This window comes from Geotrypetes seraphini, chromosome 10 (genome assembly GCF_902459505.1).
Source record: "Geotrypetes seraphini chromosome 10, aGeoSer1.1, whole genome shotgun sequence".
Classification (NCBI taxonomy): domain Eukaryota; kingdom Metazoa; phylum Chordata; class Amphibia; order Gymnophiona; family Dermophiidae; genus Geotrypetes; species Geotrypetes seraphini.
Genome location: NC_047093.1, coordinates 48,783,783 through 48,811,686, shown reverse-complemented (window position 1 = coordinate 48,811,686; position 27,904 = coordinate 48,783,783). Strand labels below are relative to the sequence as shown.

At 46.2% G+C, this 27,904-nt stretch overlaps 1 protein-coding gene across 1 annotated transcript in view; it reads left to right on the top strand.

Annotated features, from left to right (window-relative positions):
• Nucleotides 1-27,904, top strand: part of FPGS (folylpolyglutamate synthase) — an 86,773-nt gene that overhangs the window by 20,199 nt on the left and 38,670 nt on the right. Inside the window, 10 exon segments of the mRNA XM_033960064.1 lie at nucleotides 6,737-6,790; nucleotides 8,165-8,229; nucleotides 8,344-8,458; nucleotides 8,640-8,717; nucleotides 13,374-13,435; nucleotides 13,540-13,642; nucleotides 15,369-15,416; nucleotides 15,418-15,447; nucleotides 15,757-15,901; nucleotides 15,985-16,083. Coding sequence (XP_033815955.1) covers nucleotides 6,737-6,790; nucleotides 8,165-8,229; nucleotides 8,344-8,458; nucleotides 8,640-8,717; nucleotides 13,374-13,435; nucleotides 13,540-13,642; nucleotides 15,369-15,416; nucleotides 15,418-15,447; nucleotides 15,757-15,901; nucleotides 15,985-16,083 — 799 coding nt within the window.

Below are 27,904 nucleotides of genomic sequence, written 5' to 3'. Positions count from 1 at the left end.
GGCGCATCTCCTGAGAGGATCCTCAGTTCAACGTTTTCCGCGGAGCCGAGAAGACTTGTCGACTTGGTTCCCGTAGCGTTGTGCCTTCTCTTCACCGCGGCTGAGTACTATTTATTGTTTTCGGTCGCTGTGTTTCTATTCTAATTCTATTTTATTTCTATATATAAAAAAAAAACAAAAAAAAACATCTTTTTGTTTTTCTTTAGCGTCGGGTTGGAAGATTGAGGCCTAGGCCTCTCTTCTCCGTTCTCGACACGGACTTTGTCCTATCTATGTCCCGGCCTGTTACCGGGTTTAAAAGGTGTTATCAGTGCGGTAGGACTATTTCCATCACTGATCCACATAGTCGGTGTATGATCTGTCTCGGGTCGACTCATCGCCCTGAAGATTGTCTTCGCTGCCTCACTCTTCAACCTCGTGCTTTTAAACGCCGCTGCGATAGGTTTTTGGAGCTTTTTCCTCGTATGGAGCCTGAAAAAGCTGTGGCCTCGGTCGAGGCATCTGTAAAATCCTCGACTCCGGGTCCAACCTCGAGTACTAAAACCTCGACCTCGCCTCCTCGACAGGCCTCGGCCTCGAAGACCTCCGGGTCCTCGGTCTCGAAGGCCTCGACGATGTCCTCGAAGCCTGGATTGGGGGGTAAGTCTCCTGCTTCCTTTTCAGGTACCATTCCTAAGAAGCCGACAGAGTCTACCTCCATTCAACCTGGGGCCCCAGGTTTGACTCCGTCTTCCAGACCTTCAAAACGTGCTTCCAAGTCCAGGGAATACTCTCGATCGAGGTCGCCCTCCTTGGAACGCACGAGACCTCCTGTGACTCCGAGTCCTTTGGTCTCCGTCCCCATGTTTGAGGATATGCTGAAGTCAATTCTGACTACGCAAATTTCCTCAATAGTGGCTCAGTTGGTACCGGCCTCGACTCTGTCTGCGCAACTCCAGCCTGAGCAAAAATCTGCGCCTTCTCGACGATCTCCTCGTCGAAGGTCTCGATCCAGGGTTTCCTCGTCGGACTCCTCATCTGAACATGGGGCTAAACAAGCATTACCTCGATCCAAGCACAGGTCTCGATCTTCGAAGCTTACCTCTACAAAGAGCTCGAAGCATTCTGATCTTACTTCCAAAGCTCATACTACCATTGCCTCTTCAATTTCATCGAGGCATTCGAGGTCGAGGACACCACCTTCGAGGCATTTGTCTCGAGAAAAATCTCCTCTTACTAAGCCTCGTACTCCGCGCACCTCTCCGACTCGGAGCCTTAAGCGGAAACATTCAGCCACTCCTCCTCTGACAGGCAGTGGAGCATCTTCCATCACTTTACATCTTGAATCTGAGCCTGTATCTCAGTATTCACGCGAGGCTTCTCCATCTTTTTCAGTGACACATCGTTCTCGTTCTGTTTCTCCTGAGGAAGCCTCGACCTCGAAGTCTGCTTCCTTTGCTAAATTTGTCTTCGACATGGGACAGGCTCTTAATATTGATTTACGTTCCGATTCAAAATACACGCCTGAATATCTGGCGGATATGGAACTTTCTCATCCTCCTAAGGAGACTTTACGTCTACCCATGACACCGGTGCTGAAGCAGACGTTTCTACGTAACACGGAGACTCCTTATTCTGTGACAGCTATTCCATCGAAGCTGGAGTCTCGGTATCGTACTGTTCCATGTAAAGGGTTTGAGAAATCTCAACTTTCTCATCAATCTCTAGTGGTGGAATCCTCCCTGAAGAAGGCTCACCCATCTAAGGTGTCTGCAACAGTTCCACCAGGACGCGAAGGGCGAACTATGGACAAGTTTGGGCGCAGACTTTATCAAAATTCTATGATGACAAATAGAATTTTGAATTACAACTATGTCTTTACTTCATATTTTAACCATTTTTTGAAGCAGTTGTCATTGTTTTGCCCAGACTGGCCCAAAGAACGCCTTTCTGAATATAAACATATTATTCAATCTCTATCTCAGTTACGTCTATTCATGTTGCAGGCATCTTACGATGCTTTTGAGCTATCCTCCAGAGTCTCGGCATTTGCAGTGGCTATGAGACGTCTTGCATGGCTCAGGATTGTAGATATGGATCCCAATTTACAAGATCGTTTAGCAAACCTGCCGTGTCAAGGTTCTGAGCTCTTTGATGACTCTATTGAAGCAGCTACTAAAAGGCTTTCTGAGCATGAGCGCTCCTTCGCCTCTCTGCTTCGTCCGAAACCAAAACCTTCTGTGACTAGAGCTTACAGACCTCCAGCTCGTCGTTACCCCATGAAGTCCACACCGGCTTTTTCTAGGCCTCCACCTAGACGGCCACAACAACAACGTCCTCAAAAGCCCCAGACACCTGCTCCAACCAAAACAGCTCCGTCTTTTTGACGGTCCAGTGATGAGCATTCCAACCTCTTTACATCCAAATTCCTCCCTACCCATCGGAGGTCGCCTTTCCCTTTTTTCATCTGTCTGGGAAACCATTACATCGGACCTTTGGGTCCTTACGATCATCCGCGAGGGATACTCTCTGCGCCTGCTTCAGGTGCCTCCAGATCACCCTCCAAGAGAGTGTCTTTCCAGTTCCTCGCAACTTCCCCTTCTTCTTCGGGAGGCTCGGGCTCTTCTTCACCTTCGAGCAGTGGAGGAAATTCCTCCTCTCGAACACAACCAGGGGTTTTATTCCAGATACTTCCTGGTTCCAAAGAAGACGGGGGATTTGCGACCTATTCTGGATCTCCGAGCTCTCAACAAATTTCTAGTCAAAGAAAAATTTTGCATGCTCTCTCTCCCGATTCTGTACTCCCTCATGGATCAAGGGGATTGGATGTGCTCACTGGATCTCAAAGAGGCTTATACTCACATTCCTATTCATCCAAACTTTCGCAAATATCTCAGGTTCAAGGTGGGGAACCTTCACCTTCAATACAGGGTTCTTCCATTTGGCTTAGCAACCTCCCCTCGGGTTTTCACCAAGTGTCTGGTTGTGGTAGCCGCGGCCCTTCGAGCCCAGGGATTGCAAGTTTTTCCTTACCTCGACGATTGGCTTATAAAAGCTCCTTCTCTTACAGGGGTTACGCAAGCGACCCTTCAGACTATTTCTTTTCTTCAAAGTCTGGGGTTCCATATCAACTTTCCAAAATCTCAGTTAGTTCCAACTCGATCGATCCAATTTATTGGGGCGGTGTTGGATTCTGTCCGCATGAGAGCTTTTCTTCCTCTCAACCGACAGAATACTCTCTTAAACCTTTGTCATCATGTAGCTTCCCTATCAACTATCAGGGCGCGTCAAATGATGGTCCTTCTCGGTCACATGGCATCTACAGTACATGTGACTCCTTTAGCAAGACTACATCTTCGCATCCCTCAGTGGACTCTGGCATCCCAATGGCAACAAGCTCTAGATCCACCTTCTCGCCATATAACGGTGACACCTTCTTTAAAGAAGTCTCTCCGCTGGTGGATGCTCTCTTCAAATCTTTCCAGAGGTTTGCTGTTTCACCATCTTCCTCATCAGAAAGTTCTCACAACAGATTCGTCCGAGTACGCATGGGGAGCCCACGTAGATGGTCTCCGTACGCAAGGATTATGGACGGCCACAGATCGTCGATGTCATATCAATCTGTTGGAACTCAGAGCGATATTTCTTGCTCTCAAAGCTTTCCTTCACATCCTTCACGACCAAGTAGTCCTTGTTCGGACGGACAATCAAGTAGCAATGTATTATGTCAACAAACAGGGCGGGACGGGTTCCCATCCTCTGTGTCAGGAAGCTCTGAAGTTGTGGCATTGGGCGATTTCACACAACATCTTTCTTCGAGCCGTTTATATTCAGGGTATTCAGAATTGCCTTGCAGACAAATTGAGTCGTCTGCTTCAACCTCACGAATGGACGATCAACTCCCCCACACTTCGTCAAGTATTCAATCGATGGGGGACTCCTCGGGTGGATCTTTTTGCGTCACCCAACAACTTCAAACTTCCTCTGTTTTGTTCCCGCATCTTCTCCCCTCTTCGTCTCGAGGCAGATGCTTTTCTACTAGACTGGAGGAATCAGTTCCTTTACGCCTTTCCTCCTTTTCCTCTGATTCTCAAAACTCTTGTCAAGTTGAAGTCGGATCATGCCACAATGATTCTCATAGCACCTCGGTGGCCCCGACAACATTGGTTCTCTCTTCTTCTGCAACTCAGCATCAAGGAACCTCTTCTTCTGCCAGTTTTTCCTTCTCTGCTCACTCAGAGTCAGGGATCCTTACTTCATCCAACCTGCAGTCTCTTCATTTGACAGCATGGTTCCTTTCTACCTGATGGATTCTGCTGAATTTTCTCAGTCTGTTCAGGATGTATTTCTGGCTTCCAGAAAACCGTCCACTCGTCAATGTTATAGTCAAAAGTGGACCAGATTCTCTTCTTGGTGTTCCACTCATAATCTTCAGCCAACTTCTTCTTCTTTGGCTTCCGTTTTGGATTATTTACTTCATCTATCCCAGTCAGGTCTTCAATCCACATCTATTAGAGTTCATCTTAGTGCAATTGCTGCCTTTCATCAGCCTTTAGAGGGGAAATCACTTTCGGCACACCCTCTAGTTTCTCGTTTTATGAAGGGTCTTTTTAATCTCCATCCACCTGTCAAACCACCTCCTGTGGTATGGGATCTTAATGTGGTCTTGGCTCAATTGATGAAGCCTCCTTTTGAACCTATTGACTTGGCTCATTTTCGATATCTTACTTGGAAAACTGTTTTCTTGATTGCTCTCACTTCAGCTCGTCGAGTTAGTGAGTTACAAGCTTTGGTTTCGGATCCACCTTTTACTGTTTTTCACCATGACAAGGTGGTACTCCGTACACATCCCAAATTCTTACCTAAGGTAGTGTCTGATTTTCATATCAATCAATCTATTGTTCTACCGGTATTTTTTCCTAAGCCACATTCTCACCCTGGTGAGGCGGCTTTGCATACTTTGGATTGTAAACGTGCGTTGGCTTTCTATCTTCAACGTACTCAACCTCACAGAAATTCTCCTCAACTTTTTATTTCTTTTGATCCAAATAGATTGGGTCATCCCGTCTCGAAGCGTACTATCTCCAACTGGATGGCTGCGTGTATTTCTTTCTGTTATGCTCAGGCTGGTCTTCCTCTACAGAGTCGAGTAACGGGCCATAAGGTCAGGGCTATGGCGGCTTCTGTTGCTTTCCTCAGATCAACTCCTATTGAGGAAATTTGTAAAGCTGCCACTTGGTCCTCGGTTCACACTTTTACTTCTCATTATTGTCTGGATACTTTATCCAGGAGGGATGGCCATTTTGGCCAATCTGTTTTACAGAATCTTTTTTCTTAAATTGCCAACTTCCCTCCTCCCTTTTGATTTAGCTTGGAGGTCACCCATGTGTGGGAATATGCTGCCTGCTTGTCCTGGGATAAAGCACAGTTACTTACCGTAACAGGTGTTATCCAGGGACAGCAGGCAGATATTCCCACAACCCTCCCACCTCCCCTGGTTGGCTTCTTAGCTTGGTATCTGAACTGAGGATCCTCTCAGGAGATGCGCCCCCTAGTTTGGGCGGGAAGGCACGCGCGCATGCGCGATGCAGCAATCGAAAGCTCGAGATCTTCAAGCAAGATGCTTTCGAGGCTGTCCGCTGCGGGGCTCCGTCGGTGACGTCACCCATGTGTGGGAATATCTGCCTGCTGTCCCTGGATAACACCTGTTACGGTAAGTAACTGTGCTTTCTTCATCTCCCCATGTGCACCATCTCTCTTTCCCTCTCACTCGGACACCCAATTCTCTCTTTCTATTCCCTCCCCCACCTCTGTATCTCTTTCTCACACTCCCTCCATCCTATGGCTCATGCTCCCTTCCCTCGCTCCATTCTGTATCCCAAATTCATGCCCCTCTTTCCTTTCTTCCATCCTTTATCCTCCCTCCATTCTATGCCCCAAGTACATGCCTCCCTCTAGCAGGTGTTTACCTTCTACTGGCTGGCTGGCTCCCTCCTCCTCCTTCCTGTTGCAATTGTTTCTCTGCACAGAACCATGGGCAGCAGCTCCTATGTGTGTCCCATGGCTGAGCTGGAAGCTTTCCCTCTAACGTCCAGCACAGGGTTTCAGGAATGGTCCTTCCCACCTGCTGGAATCTTGTGTGGAATGATCTTACCTATCTGCTCTGAGGTATAGTTTGCACTCCCCCCCCCAAGTGGGCATTGGGGAGTCCATTGTCTTGGCTTGTGTAGGGGTGCTGGTCATAGGCAAAGATGGCATAGCCTATCAGTTATACATTTGCACCTAGAAACAATCTATTCATGTGACATCATGGGAGCTCCTTTCCCCTCCTCCTCCTACTGGTAGTCCAGATCATATTGGACAATGCAACAGTGATGGCCTACATAAACAAGCAAGGAAAACCCAGAATGTGATGGTTAAACAAGAATTCGGCCATATTTACAGGTTGATTTTCTATGGTGCACATTAAGGGAACAGAGAATGTGAAATTTCTGAGGTGGCATGTCCTGGATCTGGGGGAGTGGGAGCTGGGCTCTCGAGCCTTCCTTCTTCTGGTGATGATGAACTGGACACACTTGGAATTCTAACTCTTCAGTTGCTGATCATCTTATTTAGGTTTACTCATTTGATCACCTAAATGCTCTAGATTGACATATGGGAAGATGCCATCATCCTTCGTTTGTAACCAGTGGTATCACTGCAGGCATTCCAGGTTCTCTCAGCAACTGCTCACTTTTAATTGTCTGTATTTTGATAGGTAGAAGACCTGGATCAGTTGAACATTATCCATGTGACAGGAACAAAAGGAAAGGTAAGAGTGATTTTATATGGACAGGAGAGTAGTATAGCGCTAAAGTCTTGTGGCAGATGGACACCGAGGTTTCTGACTTACGTTAGGTCACAGGGACCAGTGGCCCAGGATAGTGGTTGAGATTGCCCAGGATAGTGGTTGAGCGGGTAACAAACTTTACAAATTTATCAAAACATCAACAATACCCCAAATTAATTTGTTATTAGAAAATCATGTTGCCCTGTCCTATGATACAATTTTATTTGGCACTTCAATGAGATATAAAAGTCAAATTTCAGGATCCAATAATAAATTATTATTAATATTAACAGGAGTTGCCATTCAGCACATAACTAGGAATTGGAAAGACTATACAAGTCTGAATTTTACGTTTTGGTGGAATACAGTGTGTTATATATATAGAATGGAAAAAGCTATAGCATTACAAAATGGGAACTATAATAATTTAAAAAGATATGGGGGCCATTAATGGAATATTCAAATGATTTGGCACCTTTACAAGATTGATTGAATATATAATGAAAAAGATAGAATATGATAATGATTGAAATATAGAAATGGGAGGGGATGGGGTGGGATATTTCACTACTTAATAGATGTTATGGTTAAGAATGTACAAGTGATTGTGTATAATATAGTATATAAAATTGTAAACTTGTTGATTGATGTAAAATGAATAAAGAAGTTTAAAAAAAAATCAACAATAATATCATATCATAAAATTAATCACCTATTATCAATACATATGGGGAATACTCTGTCATCTAGACATTTTTTTTTTCTTTCAAATTCTTTATTCATTTTACCATCTTACATCAAGAAAACAATATTACATCATTTAAACCTTGTAAACATCACTTGTATTTCTTTCAACATCATCTTAAAAACATACATTTATACCCTACCCTCCCACCCTTCCCACAAATATTTTAATCAAAAAATCACATAAATATTATCAATTAATCAAACCTTAATATAACTTCATCTAGCAATTTAAAACAGTTGGGAAAAGAAGGCTCTCACAAATAGGCATATGTTTAACGATTTTTAAAAAATGCTTATAGTGAATTGTGGCCCAGCGTAGTGGTTAGGGTTGGACTTGGACTATAGCAGGGGTCTCAAAGTCCCTCCTTGAGGGCCGCAATCCAGTCGGGTTTTCAGGATTTCCCCAATGAATATGCATTGAAAGCAATGCATGCACATAGATCTCATACATATTCATTGGGGAAATCCTGAAAACCTGATTGGATTGCGGCCCTCGAGGAGGGACTTAGAGACCCCTGGACTATAGGGAGTTCTGGCCTAGGATAATTTTCCTTTCCAGATTTCTTATCTTTTTTTTTCTCTTCTTGTTCTTTGATTCTGTTCTGCTAGGGCTCCACTTGTGCTTTTGCTGAACAAATGCTCAGGAACTATGGACTGAAGACAGGCTTTTACAGGTATGCTTTGTTTTGTGGAGTTTGGAAACAAAAAGGAATGATAGATGTTGTAGGTTGCACCATTATATCACTAAAGTTTTATTTCATATTTCTCACTGTTATTGGTTCCTCTAGTTCTCCACATTTGGTCCAAGTGAGAGAGAGAATTCGAATTAATGGACAGCCAATAAGCAAGGAACTCTTCACCAAATATTTTTGGCAAGTTTATAACCGACTTGATGAAAGGAAGGTAATTCAGAGGTTGCAGAATGAGTAGAAAGCCATTATTGAGGCAGAGAAGTTAATAATTGCTCTCGAACTTTTAGTCTCGCCTGCTTCCCCTAATTTTCTTGGGACAGGTCACAGCAGAGGACTCTAAAGAGAGCAAGCAATAGTTTACATTGTTGTAATTTGTGCATACTTCTCTCCAGGATTCCTGTACCCGGAATATGCCTGCCTACTTTCGTTTTCTTACCATTATGGCATTTCATGTGTTTCTGCAGGAAAAGGTAAAGTCTTTCAGCTTTATCACAGACCCACATTCAGTGATATTTAATTTGACTCAAATACTTATTATTTTTCCACTTATCCAACCAAGAGTTCAAGACAGAATACAACTTATTAATTACAGCTACACAAAAAGAATGCTATATGCCTCAATATTAAAATACAATAAAATGAAGTTCTTTGTCCCTCCAGACCAGCACAGAAATTGATGGATTTACATTCCTCTGCCAGCAGGTGGAGACTGAAACACTAAGTGTTGGCTGTAGTATAAGTGGGCTATGTGTGCAGTCAAGTACAATCAGTCTGTTCTCAGTCTCCAGCAGGTGGAGGTGCTAAGCCTGTGGTCTTTCTCTGGTTTAGGGTAGGGCTGTTGGATTTGTTTAGTGGCCTTCTTGTCCCTGTTTGTGGTGCCAGATTGAACTTGGGGACCATTTTCGGGGGTCCATCCGACCTCAGGGGTGCCACACTCGACTGATCGAGTAACTCCACCATTTTTCCCACCTCTCTGAAATTTTTTTCATTAGAGGTGCCTCCGCTGTAAGCCTTGCCACCTATATTCAGGTAAGGTATATAGCTTAGAGAGCCAGTGCGGTCTGTTCAATTTAAATTAAAGTTGTATTGAGGGAAGTGACGTCATCATACCTGATGGACATGTAACTTCGGAGCTCCACAGAGCCCAGCCTAAAATCTTTAGCTAATCTGATTTAATTGTTGCCATCAAAGTGAGAACAAGCCCTATCTGTGAGCATAACTGGTTGGGAGACTGTGGCTATGAAAAAGGGCTCTTTGGAGCAGAGACAGTTGCGCAAATTGGATGTCCGTAGGGTCCTTTCCACTTATATTCAGTGGACCCAGGATTTCCATCAGTCGGATTGTCTTTTTGTCCTTTTAACTGGTCCTCATAAGGGGGATGGTGCTTCCAAGGCTATGATTGCACATTGGATCAAGGAGCCTGACGTTTCAGCATACCTTCTTCAAAAGAAGCCTGTTCCAGATTTTCTCAAAGCTCATTCCACTCAGGGGCAGGTGGCTTCGTGGGCTGAATCTTCTCTTGTGCCTATGGTGGATATCTGTAAAGCTGCAGTTTGGTCTTCTCTTCGTTCCTTTATTTGTCACTACCGTGTGGACGTTTAGGTACGTTGGGATGCAGTGTTTGGTGAACGTGTTCTTGTGGTGTCCCTTTGGGGCTCCCACCCATGATGGGTACTGCTTTGGTACGTCCCATCTGTTTCTGTGCCGGTCTGGAGGAATGATAAAAAGGAGAAATTAGGTCCTTACCTGCTAATTTTCTTTCTTTTAGTCCCTCCAGACTGGCACTGACCCCCGCCCTGTCGTTGGTATTCAGTGATTTTTCTTGAAGAGTATATTTATTTCTGCGGTATCTTTTTGTCTTGGGAGTTTATAAGAGCAGTGGCATTTGGTTCGTCTGGCATAGCTGGCGAGCTGTGGGGAAGGTTTTTGAAGTTTCTTATTCGAATCAATATCCAACAGTATTTCCCTTCTGGGAGTGATGTTGCTGTTTATTGTTCACAGTTATTAGTTTTTTAGTTCTGCTTGGCTATTTGTCAGACTGATTGTACTTGGGATTGCACAGCCCACTTATACTGAAAACAAAGCTTAGTGTCTCAGTCTCCACCTGCTGTGCCAGTCTGGAGGGACTGAAAGAAAGAATTAGCATGTAAGGATCCATAATATAAAAATATCTAAATATTGCAATAAAATTAAATATGTATTGAATTGTTATAATAAATAGTTCAATAGAACCCATATTCACCAACTCATAATGCAAATATTAAAATCCATGCAATAAATCTGAAAAAAAGGAAAATGATCTCCACAGAACATATACAATTGAAAATTTGTAAAACTCTACATAAAAATGCTAACTCTGACAAGGACAGGAGAAAATGATTGTTTAATGTAATAATTGTATAATGAATAGTGTGTTTTGTGCAGTTTTTCAGATTTACCATTTGTATTGCACTATCGAAATCAATAAAGATTAAAAAAAAAAAAAAAAAAAAAAAAGAAGAAGTTTAGTTATCTAGAAACATAGAAACATAGAAATAGACGGCAGATAAGGGCCACGGCCCATCCAGTCTGCCCACCTCAAAGACCCTCCCCTATCTTTTATTGTGAATACATCCCACGTGTCTGTCCCATTTGGCCTTAAAATCAGGCACGCTGCTGGCCTCAATAACCTGAAGTGGGAGACTATTCCAGCGATCAACCACCCTTTCAGTGAAAAAGAATTTCCTGGTGTCCCCATGCAGTTTTCCGCCCCTAATTTTCCACAGATGCCCCCTTGTTGCCGCTGGACCCTTGAAGCAGAAGATATCTTTTTCCATCTCGATGCGGCCCGTGAGATGTTTGAATGTCTCTCTCATGTCACCCCTCTCTCTGCGCTCCTCGAGTGAGTATAGCTGTAATTTATCCAGCCTTTCTTCGTACGGGAGATCCTTGAGTCCCGAGACCATCCGGGTGGCCATTCTCTGAACCGATTCCAGTTTCAGCACATCCTTACGATAGTGCGGCCTCCAGAATTGCACACAGTATTCCAGGTGGGGCCTCACCATTGATCTATACAATGGCATAATGACTTCCGGCTTACAGCTGACGAAACCCCTCCTTAAGCAACATATGATTTGTCTTGCCTTGCATGAAACTTGCTCCACTTGATTGGCAGCTTTCATGTCCTTACTGACGATCACCCCTAAGTCTCGTTCAGCTACCATTTTTGTTAGGATCTCTCCATTAAGGGTGTATATCTTACATGGGTTATGGCCGCCCAGGTGCATAACTTTGCATTTTTTGGCATTGAAGCTGAGTTGCCAGTCCCTAGACCAGTGCTCCAGGAGGAGCAGGTCGTGCATCATGTTGTCAGGCATTGAATCTTCGTCCATTGGGTTAATGCCCACAACATTGCCTAGTTTGGCGTCATCGGCAAATAATGTCATTTTACCTCGCAGTCCTTCTGCTAAGTCTCTTATAAAGATGTTGAATAGGATCGGGCCCAGGACCGAGCCCTGCGGCACCCCACTGATCACCTCCGTCATTTCTGAGGGAGTGCCGTTCACCACCACCCTCTGAAGTCTACCTCCAAGCCAGTTCCCAACCCATTTCATCAATGTATCGCCCAATCCCATAGAACTCATCTTGCTTAGTAACCTGCGGTGTGGTACACTATCGAATGCTTTGCTGAAGTCCAGGTACACTATGTCCAGGGACTCCCCAACATCCAGCTTCCCCGTCACCCAGTCAAAGAAGCTGATTAGGTTGGATTGGCATGATCTCCCCTTAGTAAATCCGTGTTGACGGGGGTCCCGTAGGTTCTCCTCATCTAGGATCGTATCCAATTGATGTTTGATAAGAGTTTCCATTAGTTTGCTCACTATTGATGTGAGACTCACCGGTCTGTAGTTTGCCGTCTCCATCTTGGAGCCTTTCTTGTGGAGTGGAATAACGTTAGCCGTCTTCCAGTCCATCGGGACGCTGCCTGTACTGAGGGAGAGGTTGAAGAGTGCGGACAGTAGCTCCGCCAAGACTTCACTCAATTCCCTAAGCACCCTGGGGTGTAGGTTGTCAGGTCCCATTGCCTTGTTAACCTTGAGTTTTGACAGCTCACCGTAGACACTGCTGGGCGTAAACTTGAAGTTACTAAACGGGTCAATTGAGGCAACCCTTGTCTGTAGCTGAGGGCCAAGCCCCGGTGCTTCTCTGGTAAATAATGAGCAGAAGTAGTCATTAAGCAGCTGTGCCTTTTCTGAATCTTTTTCCACGTAGCCTCCGTCTGGTTTCTTAAGACGTACAATCCCTCCTGAGTTTTTACTTCTGTCACTGATATATCTGAAGAATGATTTATCTCCCTTCTTGATGTTCTTAGCTAGAGATTCCTCCATGTGGAATTTAGCCTCCTTGACAGCTGTTTTGACGGCCTTTGACTTGGTCAGGTAGTCTGCTCTAAAGTCCTGTTTTCCCGATTGTTTATAAGACATGAATGCTTTTTTTTTCTCCTTGATGAGGTCAGAGATCTCCGCAGTGAACCACTGCGGCTTGTTGTTCCTCCGCCGTTTGACCAAATCGAAGGTAAATATTATAAAAAAATTAACGTGTTTTTATGAGTCATCTACAAAGCTGCAGTAGAGGTTTCTACTGCGGTCTGTAGCGCTAAATGCGCCAACGCTCATAGAATTCTTATGAGCATCAAACCAGCATCGGAGCATTTAGTGCTCCGGGTCACAGTAGAAACCTCTACTGTGGCTTAGTAAAAAGAGGGCCATAATTATTTGCTAGCTGGGAGAAAATTCCAGTGTTAAAGCAGCTCAGTAATTCAGAATTTTTAATGAGGTTTTCTGAGAAAACTGTTTAGGAGATGGAAATTGTGGAATATTTAATCCTACAGATTTACCCGCCCCCTTACAAAACAGTAGCTGTTATCGTCGCGGCTGGCGCTAAAAATTACACTACGGTTTTGTAAAATGGGGGGGGGGTATGTTGGTGGATTATGTTGATGTTGAATAAGTTTTTAAAGCATTAGTGTTGACAGATTGGTGCCTTGCTATGAACGATCTTAAGTCAATTTGCTAACATTCTCTATCCTGTATGAGCTGTGATTTATTTGTTTCTCTGTTTGCCTTTATTTTTTTCTGTTCTGTAAGGTGGATTTGGCTGTGGTAGAGGTTGGTATTGGTGGAGCATATGACTGCACTAACATTATCAGGTACTGAAACATGACCGAGTGCCTCTGCATTTCTGCCTTATGGGGTAAGGTAACCACTCGCAGCCATGTGGCTTTGTATAAGACCATTTCTTTTCTCTCTGCAGGAAGCCAGTGGTCTGTGGCATCTCTTCACTTGGTATTGACCATACAAACATCCTTGGAGACACTATTGAGAAGATTGCTTGGCAGAAGGGTGGCATCTTCAAGGTATAGCACTGAGTGACCTGTTTCCATTCCAGGCTTCTTGTTTAGTGTATGGGTACTTGGCAGAAAGTTGACATCACTGAGGGAAGCCATTTCTTTTACAGGCTTATTGTTTAGTGCAGTGTTTCTCAACATGTGGTACGCGTTCCCTTACGGGTATGTGGGCCGCTTGTTGGGGGTATGCACTGCCACGGATATTGCCTGTCTGCCCGCTCACCTCTGCCTAAGCTGCCTCCGCCGCCAGGGATCCCTCCTTCCTGTCCACCCTCCTCCGTCAAAGCCAACCCAACCTCAACCCCTCACTTCTCTCAGCTGGATCTGACCTCTCCCCAGTTCCCGATTCCCCTATGTGCCAGCTCCCCGCCACTATATTTTAAAAATTTAAGGCAGCCAGCGGTGCAACAAAACCAGCCTCCCACCGTCTGCCTGCTCTGTAAGTGTTCTTTCTGCAGCCTATGCAGAATGCTGCAGAAAGAACACTTCTGGGGCAGGCAGACAGCGGGAGGCTTCAGCTGAGAGGAGAGGGGGCTGAAGTTGGGAATAAGGAAAGGACAGATGCTGCACGGGGGGGGGGGGCGGTTGGGAAGGGAGGGAAAGGGAGATGCTGCTGGTGGGTGAGGGAACAGGAAAAGAGAATTGTTGGATATAGGTGTGGAGTGAGAGGGAAAGACATGGTGCACATGGGGAAAGGAAGAAAGAGGAAAATTGGCCATAGAGAGAGGAGAGAGGTAGAGATGCATGGGGGAGAGAAGGATGAAAGGGAGAAATGTTGGATATGGTGGTGGTGAGGAAACAGAGGAACAGATTGAAGGGGATGCAATGTGGAGGAATATTGGACATAGTAATGAAGGGAGAGATGTAGCATGGTGCTGGAGAGGGGTGATAGAAGGAGAAATGGGGATGAGAGAGGGAGAAATGTTGGATGTGAGAGAGATGCCTGTATCTCTCAAGACAGATGGACAGAGAGAGAGAGAGGGAGGGGAGACATGTTGCCAATAGGGGTGGAGGAGAAAGGAAGAAAAGTTGGGCTCATGTAGGGACAGAGAGAGATGTTGATTGGGGCAGGGGAATGAGGTCCGGAGGAGATGAAGTATGCAGGAGGCAGAAAGAAAGAAAATTATTGGATGCACAGTCGGAAGGAAGTGCAACCAGAGACTCATGAAATCACCAGACAACAAAGGTAGGAAAAATTATTTTATTTTCAATTTAGTGATCAAACTGTATCAGTTTTGAGAATTTATATCTGCTGTCTATATTTTGTACTATATTTGTCTATTTTTGTATAGTTGTTACTGAGGTGACATTGCATATTTTAAAGTCATCTGCCTTGACTTCTTTTAAACTCCCCCCCCAAATATAAATGATAATTAAGATTTTCTCTGCGTACCCTGTGCTTTGTGGTTTGTTTGTTTGTTTGTTTTTATTTTGTGGTTACCATTATGTATTGATAAGATTATATTGTGTGTATATGAAAAATGGATGAAAGGAAATTGCATTATTATGGGGGTGGGATCTGGAGCGGGTCTGGGGTATAGCTTGGGCGGGTAGTACTCAATTGATATTTGCTAGACTTGGGGGGGTACTTGGCTTGAAGAAGTTGAGAAACACTATTTAGTGTATGGGACTCTTGCTCCTTCTCTTGGTAGTTACAGCTAAGAATTAGTGGGAAATAGAGAGATGCCTGCTGAAGAAATTTAATTTGATCTCCTTTCACCTTTCTTCTTGACAGCCTGGAGTCCCAGCATTTACAGTGCCACAACCTGCATCTTGTCTGGCAAGTGCTGACAGACAGAGCAAGCGACATTGGTGTAAGTGCCTATCTGATTCTTTCCCCAAAGTGGCTTTCCTGCCAGAATTTGGCTCTGCTGCTGTCTGTATGGACAATATCAACAGAAAACATTATTGCTCTAGTAGTGTGAATTTCTTTTCCTCTATGGCATCTTTCAGATACCCTTTTGATTCGGTAACTAGTATTTCTAACACCGCAGGTTATAGGGACTTATGCTGAATGAGAGGAAAGGAACAGTACCTGGATGTTGCTCATTTCTGTTGGTCTGTGAGGTTAGTTATCTTGTATAGGCTTGGTCGGCATTACCTTGTATGTATTCTCTGTACAGTGTCCCCTGTACCTGTGCCCAGATTTAGATGCATATGAGGAAGATAAAATTTTGACCTTGGGTCTGGCAGGAGAGCACCAGCGATCTAATGCTGCTCTGGCATTGCAGCTGACTCAGATGTGGCTTCATTGCCGTGGATATCACGGTAAGGATTTGACTATATTGCACAGCTTCTGAGTATATCTAGTCCTGTGTAGTTCCTAACTCTGATCCTTTTACTTTTGGCAGATATTGGTGAGATAAAAGAGCCCTGGCAGACCTGCCATATGTTGAAGCAGTCCCTGCCCATAGCTTCTGCCTTCCGGCCCAGTTTTGCCATGGTGCAGGGTGAGGCCCCACTGTCTAGAAATGTTATTGCTTCTCACACTCAATACCTGTTTCTTTAAACTTTTCTTTTGCAACTGGCTGAAAATCAGTCCGTGGTGCTGATGCTGCCTGAACCTAGCAGACCATAAACAGATGTGCTCCCAGGATGTAATAGCACAAGCAGTAGCGCAGCGAGGGTAGGAAGCGCCTGGGGCAGTGGCACCTCCCCGCGCCCTCCCTTTTGCTCCCCACTGTACCTCTTTAAATCTTTTCCATCACAAGCATCTTCTCCAGCCTACTGCTCGCACTGGTGTTGGCTTTCTCTCTGACGTCATTTTCCTGGCCCTGCGACCCGGAAGTGATTTCAGAGGGGAGCCAGGCTTGGAGAAGTTGCTCAGGCTGGTGCAGGATTTAAAGAGGTGAGGGGAGAAGGGAGGGCATGAGCATAGCATGGGGAGGGGTGCCAGTGCCCCCACCAAGACGGCGCTGGGACACTCCGCCACCCCCTTACTACCCCACTGAGCACAAGAGTTGCAGAAGCAGAAAGGTCTGTTTTGATCATACTCTGGTGCCTCCTCCCCTTGCCCTGTCTCCTCTTCAGTGACCCACTCAAATGCACATGCTACAGAAGTGAGATGTAACATTTGACAGTTGGTTGTTTTTTTTTTTTTGGGATTGATTACTTGAAATCTGTCCTTTTTTCTTTCCTTTTGCAGCAGAATAAATTGAGCAGACAGGAAACGCAGCTTACAGTGACACTTGTATTTGGGATGTCATTTCAAATCTGACTAGAAGGTTCTGAGATAAATTCTCAACAGGTCGCCTTAATTTAGGCACTGGGATGATGCATTCTATGTGTGAATTCTGCAATAGGAATTGTGCACATAACTACAATTATCCCAGGACAAGCAGGCAGGTATTCTCACTAGTGGGTGATGTCATCCGACAGAGCCCCGATACGGACATCTTGCAAGCATGTCTTGCTTGAAGAAACTCAGAAGTTTCGAGATGCCCGCACCGCGCATGCGCCAGTGCCTTCCCGCCCGATGGTCCGGGCGCGTCTCCTCAGTTCTTTTTCTTCCACGGAGCTGAGAAGTCTATCTTCAATTTGCGCCCATTGAATCTCTTTTTTGCCTTCTATTTTGCCGCGGGTTGAGTTCTTTTGGCTCTCCTGTGCATTTATTTCTTTCTTTGATTTCTTTTTTCAAAAAAATAAAAAAAATAAAAAATTTTTCCTTCCGATACCGGGTCGGCCGCGTGGCTGGGGCCCCGCGTCTTCGACCTTGCGGCGGAGCTTTTCCGGCCTATGTCCCGGCCGATTACCGGTTTTAAAAAGTGTAGCAAGTGCCAGCGCGCGATTTCGCTCACGGACCCTCATCGACGCTGCTTACAGTGTCTGGGACCGGATCACTTCCCGAAATCGTGCCGGCCTTGCTCCACTCTGATGGCGAGAGTGTTTAAGCGCCGCTGTCTGCTGTGGGAGTCCATGTTCAAGATGGAAGCTTCATCGGATCCTGCAGCTTCGACATCGACATCGACGGGTGCTTCGACTCCTTCCGCGAAGCCCTCTGCCTCCCCGGCTGCTTCGGGCCTCCTGAAACCGGCATCGTTCACACCGGTTTCGGCTCCGGCTTCGGCGCCGGGGCCTTCCTCTGTCTCCTCAGAGCAGGTATCGACCCCGACAGTTCCACCGGTGGTGCTCAAGGTGCCGAAGACTGGCAAGCAGAAGCACGCAGCACCGAAGGAGCGCGGAGACCGTGCGGAAGGGCCCCCTTTTGGTGCGGATCCCTCCATATCGGCTTCGTTGCGGTCCCTTCTGGAGGCTCAGTTCGTGGAGCTCATGCAGACCATGGGGCCTCGGCTGATTGCCACCATCCAGGGTGACCTCCCAGCTTCGGCTTCGAGGGGTGGACCGCCCCCTCCTCCTCCTCCTCGCCGCACGACCTCGTTGCTCGGCGAGGAGGAGCGGCGAGCGGTGTCCGGGTCCTCGAGGAGGTCCTCCGTTAGTGCTGTGCCTCCTTTGGAACCGATTCCCTCGAGGAGGGCCTCCCTTAGTGATATGCCTCCCTTGGAACCCATCCCCTCGAGGAAAGCTTCGTTTAGTGACCTGCCTCCCTTGGAACCGATTACTCCGCCCCATGACTCAGTGTGGCATCCACCTTCGGGGCCACCCAGTCCTGGGCATAGCAGGAAGCAGGACGAGTTCTTCCGAACCCCCTATCAAACCTGGGCGTCGTCGGGGGAGGCGCCGACTCTTCCGCCTCTGCGATCGACGGCATCGAGTCCGATCTGCTCCTTGGAGGCGTCTGACCCAGTTTCTCACAGACGGGCTCGATTCCCTTCCAGGCATCGAGAGGGGCATCGATCCAGACATTCTTCGAAGCATTCCTCTCGGCACTCGACCGTCTCGCCTCAGAAGAAATTGCCTCGGTTGGGGTATGCTGCTTCGACTGGGTCTCCTCCTCCGGGCCCGGAGTTCGAGGACCCCGAGGTTTTCTACTCGTCCTGTTGCTCGCAGGCCTCTCTGGAGCCTGAAGCCTCTTCTTCTTCTAGTCCGTCTCGCAGACCGGCGACGGCGGACCAACTGTCCTTTTCATCGTTCCTCAGGCAGATGGCAGATGACATGGACATTACTCTCGATGCTGGGTCTCGATATTCCAAGGAGTACCTCGATACCATGCACTTGCCCCGTCCTCCGGCAGAGTCCTTGCGGCTTCCCCTGCACAAGCTCCTCGACCAGACCTTCATGCGATGCTTCGAGTCTCCTTACTCTATCCCTGCGGTCCCTGGCAAATTGGATGCGCGGTACCGCACGGTGCATCATAAAGGCTTCGAGGGTCCTCAGCTTTCTCACCAGTTCCTCCTGGTCGAATCCTCGCTCAAGCGGTCTCATCCTGGCCAGGTCTATGCTTCAGTGCCTCCGGGCCGCGAGGGCAGAACCATGGATAAGTTTGGTCAACGCATCTATCAGAATTCGATGATGACGTCTCGAGTCCTGAATTACAATTTCCACTTTGCAGCCTACTTGGAATTTTTTCTACCTGTGCTTCGGAAGTTCACACCCTACATCGAGTCCCAGGCTAGGTTTGAGTTTGAGGAAGTGGTTGCTTCGCTGTCCCAACTTCGGCTTCAGTTAATGCAATCTGCCTATGATGCGTTCGAGCTCTCAGCCCGAGCGGCGGCCTGCTCGTTGGCGATGCGCCGGTTGGCCTGGTTGCGGACCATTGATATGGACCCGAATTTTCAGGACTGCCTGGCGAACGTCCTGTGTGCTGGGGCGGATCTTTTTGACGAATCCATCGGAGACTGTCACGAAGAAGTTGTCTGACCACGAAAAGTCCTTCCAATCTATCTTTCGGCCGAAGCCTAAGCCTCAGTAGTCTCGACCTTCTCGCCCGCCGTTGATTTATCAGCGGCGTTATCAGCCGAGGCAAACTCCACCTGCGAGGCAACCGGCGAAGCGACAGCCTCCCCAGAAGGGTCAGCCTAAGTCTCAGTCGCCTGCTGTACCTAAGACCACTCAGCCTTTTTGACTGTCTCGTCGAGGGCATAACCAACCTCGTTCTGCCTCCCCCTGTTTTTCCCATCGGAGGGCGCCTCCATCATTTTTATCATCGCTGGGAGGCCATAACAACCGACCTCTGGGTCCTTACTATCATCAAGGAAGGATACTCTCTTCATTTCCATCGGGTCCCTCCGGACCACCCTCCAAGAGAGTATCCTTCCAACTTGACTCAGACCGCCCTTCTTCTTCAGGAAAGCTCAGGCTTTGCTCCGGCTTCGTGCCGTAGAGCCTGTCCCGACGGAACCAACTGAACCAGGGGTTTTTACTCCCGGTACTTCCTTGTTCCGAAGAAGACGGGCGACCTGCGACCCATTTTGGACCTCAGGGTCCTCAACAAATTCCTAGTCAAAGAGAGGTTTCGCATGCTGACACTTGCTTCTCTCTACCCCCTCCTTGAGCAGAACGACTGGTTATGCTCTCTGGATCTCAAGGAGGCCTACACTCATATTCCCATTCATCCGGCCTCTCGCAAGTTCCTCAGATTTCGGGTGGGACATCTCCATCTGCAGTATCGAGTGCTTCCATTCGGCCTGTCTTCGTCCCCCAGAGTCTTCACCAAATGTCTGGTGGTGGTGGCCGCGGCCCTCCGGAACCAAGGTCTTCAGGTATTCCCCTACCTCGACAACTGGCTGATCAAGGCTCCCTCGGCCTCAGGGGTCATCTCAGCGACCCTGTCAACGATTCTGTTCCTGCAGAGTTTGGGATTCGAGATCAACTTTCCCAAGTCTCATCTATAGCCGACCCAGTCTCTTCCCTTCATCGGGGCTGTCCTGGATACCGTACGTCTCAGAGCATTCCTTCCTCCTCAGCGCATGGATGCTCTCCTTCATCTCTGCCAGTCTGTGTCTTCTCGCCAGACCATCTCAGCGAGACACATGATGGTCCTCCTGGGCCACATGGCCTCTACAGTTCATGTGACGCCGTTTGCCAGACTCCACCTCAGAATTCCTCAGTGGACCCTGGCATCTCAGTGGACTCAGGTGTCGGATACGTTGACTCGACACATCACAGTCACTCCTGCTCTTCGGCAGTCTCTACTCTGGTGGATGACCTCTTCGAATCTATCCAGAGGTTTGCTGTTTCATTCTCCTCCCCACCAGAAGGTTCTCACAACCGATTCCTCGACCTATGCCTGGGGAGCGCATCTGGATGGGCTTCGCACTCATGGATTCTGGACCTGTGTGGACCGACTCCATCAAATCAATCTTCTGGAGCTCAGAGCTATCTTCAATGCTCTTTAAGCTTTTCAACATCTGCTTCACGACATGGTGGTCCTCATTCGCACCGACAATTGGGTCGCCATGTATTATATCAACAAGCAGGGGGGCACAGGCTCGGCCTCCCTCTGCCAGGAAGCTCTCAGAGTCTGGGATTGGGCGGTTCGCCACAACGCCTTCCTCAAAGCTGTCTACATTCAGGGGAGGGACAATGTCTTGGCGGACAAACTGAGTCGTCTTCTCCAGCCTCACGAATGGACACTCCATTCCAAGCCCCTTCATCAGATCTTTGCTCAGTGGGGAACGCCTCAGATAGACCTCTTTGCGGCTCCCCACAATTTCAAGCTGCCTCAGTTTTGCTCCAGGATCTACGCTCCTCATCGCCTTGAGGCAGATGCTTTTCTGCTGGATTGGGGGAATCGCTTTCTGTATGCGTTTCCACCATTCCCTCTCATTCAAAAGACTCTGGTCAAGCTGAAGTCCGAACATGCCACCATGATTCTGATAGTTCCTCGGTGGCCCAGGCAACTTTGGTTCTCCCTTCTACTTCAACTCAGCAGCAGGGAACCATACCTACTTCCAGTGTTCCCTTCACTGCTTACTCAGCATCAGGGGTCTCTGCTTCATCCCAACCTGCAGTCTCTCCACCTGACAGCTTGGTTCCTCTCAACGTAACTCCGCACCAGTTTTCCCAGGCGGTGAGGGATGTCTTGGAGGCTTCCAGGAAGCCTGCTACTCGTCAATGCTACTCCCAAAAATGGACTAGATTTTCTTCATGGTGTATTTCCAATTCTAAGGAGCCTCAGCGAGCCTCCCTATCCTCTGTTTTGGACTATCTTTTACATCTGTCTCAGTCTGGTCTCAAGTCGACATCTGTACGAGTCCACCTGAGTGCTATTGCGGCTTTCCATCAGCCTCTACAAGGGAAACCTCTCTCTTCTCATCCTGTGGTTTCCAGATTTATGAAAGGACTTTTTCATGTCAATCCTCCTCTCAAACCGCCTCCAGTGGTTTGGGATCTAAATGTTGTCCTTTCTCAGCTTATGAAACCTCCTTTTGAGCCTCTGAGCAAGGCTCCACTAAAGTTTCTCACTTGGAAAGTGGTTTTTCTGGTGGCCCTCACATCTGCTCGCAGGGTCAGTGAGCTTCAGGCCTTGGTGGCGGACCCACCTTTCACAGTATTCCATCATGACAAGGTGGTCCTCCGCACTCACCCGAGATTCCTGCCTAAAGTGGTCTCTGAATTTCACCTCAACCAATCCATTGTGCTTCTAGTGTTCTTTCCAAAGCCTCATTCTCATCCTGGAGAATCAGCTCTTCACACTCTGGACTGTAAACGTGCTTTGGCTTTCTACTTGGATTGCACCAAACCACACAGAACTGCTCCTCAACTTTTCGTCTCCTTTGATCCAAACAAGTTGGGACGACCTGTATCGAAGCGCACCATCTCCAACTGGATGGCGGCTTGTATCTCTTTCTGCTATGCCCAGGCTGGATTACCCCTTCCCTGTAAGGTCACAGCCCATAGGGTCAGAGCAATGGCAGCCTCTGTAGCCTTCCTCAGATCGACACCGATTGAGGAGATTTGTAGGGCTGCCACTTGGTCCTCGGTTCATACGTTCACCTCTCATTATTGTCTGGATACTTTCTCCAGACGGGATGGGCAGTTTGGCCAAACTGTGTTACAAAATTTGTTCTCCTAAGTTGCCAACTCTCCCTCCATCCCATTGAGGTTAGCTTGGAGGTTACCCACTAGTGAGAATACCTGCCTGCTTGTCCTGGGATAAAGCAATGTTACTTACCGTAACAGTTGTTATCGAGGGACAGCAGGCAGCTATTCTCACGTCCCACCCACCTCCCCTGGGTTAGCTTCTCTGCTAGCTATCTGAACTGAGGAGACGTGCCCGGACCATCGGGCGGGAAGGCACTGGCGCATGCGCGGTGCGGGCATCTCGAAACTTCTGAGTTTCTTCAAGCAAGACATGCTTGCAAGATGTCCATATCGGGGCTCTGTCGGATGACATCACCCCACTAGTGAGAATAGCTGCCTGCTGTCCCTGGATAACAACTGTTACGGTAAGTAACATTACTGTGTTTCATTTATATGCCTAACTGTAGGCAGTTAGATATGTAAATGATGGTATTCTGTATCTGCACACCTAATTGCCTGCTAATGCCCCCAACCATTCCACGGCCCCTTGAAGTTATGTGCACTGGAAGTTAACCTTATAGAATACCTATCAAGAGAAGTAAGCATGCAGAACTACTAATAAGTGACAATTAGCCCAATTATAGCCAGTAATTGGATGTTAACTCCAGTTAAACCAATTATTGAATTAAGTTAAACTTAGGCAAATGTGTGCACTAGCTGGAAATTTGAGCACTCTGGTTTATAGAACTAGGAGGGGGCCTGTTTTCATTTGGACCTTGATGTGTTGGTGATACAGTACTTATATTCCGCCATTAAACCTTTCGGCTCTGTGGATTACAAATTTAATATACTGAATAACAAGAGACATCCAGTAATTACATTAAAAAAACACTCATATAGTTCTTCCTTTTACTTCCCAAATTCAAATCAGTTAAAACATTATTCTTCATAAAATATCACAGACGACAGTCTCTGCTGTAGCATGTACTTTTGAAAACTTGTGCATGATCTGGCAAAGTCATCTTTCGAGCAGGGACTGTCTTCTTTGTGCCTGTGCAGCGCTGAGTATGTCTAGCAGTGCTATAAAAATAATAGTTATTCCCTCAGAACCAGTATCTATTTGAAATGTAGCCAACCCACTAACATATATAACCAAATAAGCACAGGTTGGGATGTTTGTACTCAAAAGAAAACTTTTCTGAAATACCTCAGCCCCACCACTCCACCGCTATAATAGTTTTTTAAGCGGGAGATTTATGTGGTGCCTCATCATTGGTAGATCATTTAAAGCGCCATGAGTATGTATTTTTTTGCTTTTTCTATTTAAATTTTTTTAGTTAATTTTTGTATTAATTTCATAAATAAACAATAAATAAGCGAATAAATAAGCAGATGTAAAAGTGAATAGAATTTGTATACTTAGCTTCTACACACAGCTCAACCAGGGAGTATGACCCGACATGTTTCGCACCATCGGTGCTGTCTCAAGGGTCTCCCTACGTAAACACAAAAATTTTTTTCAGAACACAGCTTAGGGCAATGAAACGCTACAAGTATAATAACATTCACCCCCCACAAAAAAGTCTCTATATGCATACTTTATATGGACCACCATCTCTCACAGAACTCACCTAGGTGGCCGTAGTCATCCGACTCACAAGATTGAAGTCTGTGAAAAGATGGCGGGCAGCGTTCTCGGTATGGTTTTAAATGTAATACATTAGTATAACCACTCCCCCCACAGTCACCCATTGGACCAATCATCATCCAATCAGAGTATTCCAGTCAATCTCTGCATTCAAACCCCGTGGTTCCACTGTATCCAATGTGAATATCAGTCTCTGTTCAGCCTCATTCAACTTCTGTAAATCCTTACCACCCTCCCTCCCCGTTATTCTCTTCACCACACGCCACCTAAGATGGTCCACCCCATGATTATATCTCAGCCAGTGGGCCACTAGGGGGGGCCTGGAGAACCTTGTTAATAATACGTGACTTATGCTCATTCAGTCTAATTCTGATTTTACGATTAGTCCTGCCGATGTAAACCAGCTCGCACGGGCAGATGATAGCATAAATCACATGTTCAGATGTACAATCTGTAATCGCGTTAGAATATAACCGCAATGGTCTACCAGGAACCCTCCACTCTTCCCCCGATATAGTCGAGGGACACCACTGGCATCTCCCACAGGGGCCATGAAAGCCTCTCTCCCGCTCAACTCTCTTGCCATATTTCAGATGATCTAATCTTTGTCCCAGGGTCCTACCTCTTGTATACGCTATCCGGGGGAATTCATTGAGAGAAGAATGAAGTTGTACTATATGCCAGTGTTGGTGTAAGTAGTTCACCATCAGTTTAGTGGCTTTGGAATAAGGGAGCACACATGTCAATAACTCATGGGTGACTTCCCTATGCCCCCCTGACTCGCCCAACAATAGCTCTCTCTGGGCGTATCTAGCCCTTAAATATGCTTGGCGAATAGATCTCTCAGGGTACCCCCTCCTACGAAACCTCTCAGATAGCAGGTCAGCCTGCACTTTAAATTCCTTTATCGAAGAGCAGACCCTGCGGACCCGTAAGAATTGCGCTATCGGGAGGTTAAATCTTAATGTAGCAGGGTGAAAACTATCATAGTGGAGAATGGTATTGCGTGTTGCCGGTTTTCGATAAAGCGATGTCTGAATCCTGCCCTCAAACACAGAAATATTAATATCCAAAAATACCATCTGAGTGCGGTGACTAGTCATGGTGAACTTTATATTCTCATCAACCGCATTCAGATGGTGTATAAATTGGTCTAGCTGCTCATGTGTGTCATCCCAGATAAAGAAAACATCATCCAAAAACCGCCCCCAAAACATAACAGATGAAAACCATCGAGATGGGTATATATGTACTTCCTCAAATTTGGCCATATAAAGGGCTGCCACCGAGGGAGCCAAGGTGGCACCCATGGCCACTCCCTGAATCTGCTGGTAAAATTCTTTCTGATACTGGAAGTAATTTTCTTGAATAACCCATTTGGCTAGCTGAAAAAGAAAACTAGTGGGGACTCGTTGGTGAGAGGTACGGTGGATCAGAATGTCATATATCACTTTTAATGCCTCAGGCTGGGGGATCTGGGTGTAGAGAGAGACGACGTCGAGGGTCACCATCCATTTACCCTCCATGATAATCTCATTTGTAGTCAATTTTCGAAGAAAATCCGAGGAATCCCTAATGTAAGATCGTATTTTAGGGACCTCACTCCTCAAGAAATAATCAATGAATTTAGAAAGGGGTTCCAAAATGGACCCACGAGTGTTGACTATAGGACGCCCCGGGGGGCTACTGAAAGTTTTATGAATTTTGGGTACAAAGGAAATTCTAGGTACTATTGGATGTTTTTCATATAAGTACTTATATTCCCTCTGGGTAATGTAACCTCCTTCCCGATATATATTAAGAAATTGGAGTATCTTAATACCTAGGCCCTCAGTGGGGTCCTCCCCCAATCTATAGTAAGCTTGGGTGTTAGTTAACTGACGCTGAGCTTCATCCTCATAATCCTGCCTATTGAGTATAACCGTAGCACCCCCCTTATCCGCTTTTATTACAATAACACAATCTTCACTCATTAGTTTTTGGAGGCCCAGATGTTGGGGTCCTGAAATATTATAAGGGCCCTTATTTAGCCATTGAGATTGTAACGTATATAACTCCCTACTAACGAGTTCACGGAAAGTCAATATTAGGGGGTCCACCGGACCAGGTGGAACCCAGTTAGACCTAGTCTTACAAATGTCAATTGTGTAGTCAGGGTCTAGTGCTAGCGCAACTTGTGCGTCCTCAATAGATTGGGTGTCTCCCATCCGAAGGTCTGTAGAGTTCTCATCCTGTCTCTGGAAAAAGACCTTCAACTGCATTTTCCGGGTAAGCGCATGAAGGGCCACATGGAGTTTGAAAAAATCCGGAGATTGGGTGGGCACAAATCCCAAACCCAACTCCAACACTTGTTGTTGTTCCATAGTAAGTGGAAGAGTAGACAAATTAATTACTGTCGATTCGTAGCACGGGTGCTGGGGCCCGTTTGTATGGCAGTGCCTCTGCCTCTCTGTTGTCGTGTCCTTTACAGAAGTTGAATGAGGCTGAACAGAGACTGATATTCACATTGGATACAGTGGAACCACGGGGTTTGAATGCAGAGATTGACTGGAATACTCTGATTGGATGATGATTGGTCCAATGGGTGACTGGGGGGGGAGTGGTTATACTAATGTATTACATTTAAAACCATACCGAGAACGCTGCCGCCATCTTTTCACAGACTTCAATCTTGTGAGTCGGATGACTACGGCCACCTAGGTGAGTTCTGTGAGAGATGGTGGTCCATATAAAGTATGCATATAGAGACTTTTTTGTGGGGGGTGAACGTTATTATACTTGTAGCGTTTCATTGCCCTAAGCTGTGTTCTGAAAAAAATTTTTGTGTTTACGTAGGGAGACCCTTGAGACAGCACCGATGGTGCGAAACATGTCGGGTCATACTCCCTGGTTGAGCTGTGTGTAGAAGCTAAGTATACAAATTCTATTCACTTTTACATCTGCTTATTTATTCGCTTATTTATTGCTTATTTATGAAATTAATACAAAAATTAACTAAAAAAATTTAAATAGAAAAAGCAAAAAAATACATACTCATGGCGCTTTAAATGATCTACCAATGATGAGGCACCACATAAATCTCCCGCTTAAAAAACTATTATAGCGGTGGAGTGGTGGGGCTGAGGTATTTCAGAAAAGTTTTCTTTTGAGTACAAACATCCCAACCTGTGCTTATTTGGTTATATAAAAATAATAGTAGCATATTGCTACTTACACACTTACATACACACAAGCCTTCGTCAACTTCTCCCTCTTCTTAACTTTCACTCTCTGATCTTATATAAATGATTCCACAGTAACAGGGCAGCTTCCTTAGCTTTTTACATCATCTCAAGCTTCGTTTTATTTTTGACATACTTCCTATCATAATGACAACTAAGCTGTTTACAAATGCAAATCTGAAATGCTGCCTTCCTCAATTTGAATTTAGCTTCATTAGCAGAATTCATTCGGGGGTGGGGCGGGGATGGTGAGGGCATCTTAGTCATAGGTTTAAAACCTATGGATGTTTTTCATGGAAAAAGTATCCACGTAAAATACAGGCATATATTTTTATTCCTCTGTTTTTAAATGTTATTCTATGTATCTCGTTTTTTTCTCCCTAAGTTCATCTTTGATGTACACTTGTCCCTCCGTATTCGCTGTGATGGGGGATTAACAGAACCGCAAATACAGAAAAACCGTGAATAACTTTTTCATATGTTATTCGCTATTTTCTATTAAAAACCATCGTGAATATGGTGGGAGACCTGGCCTGTTCT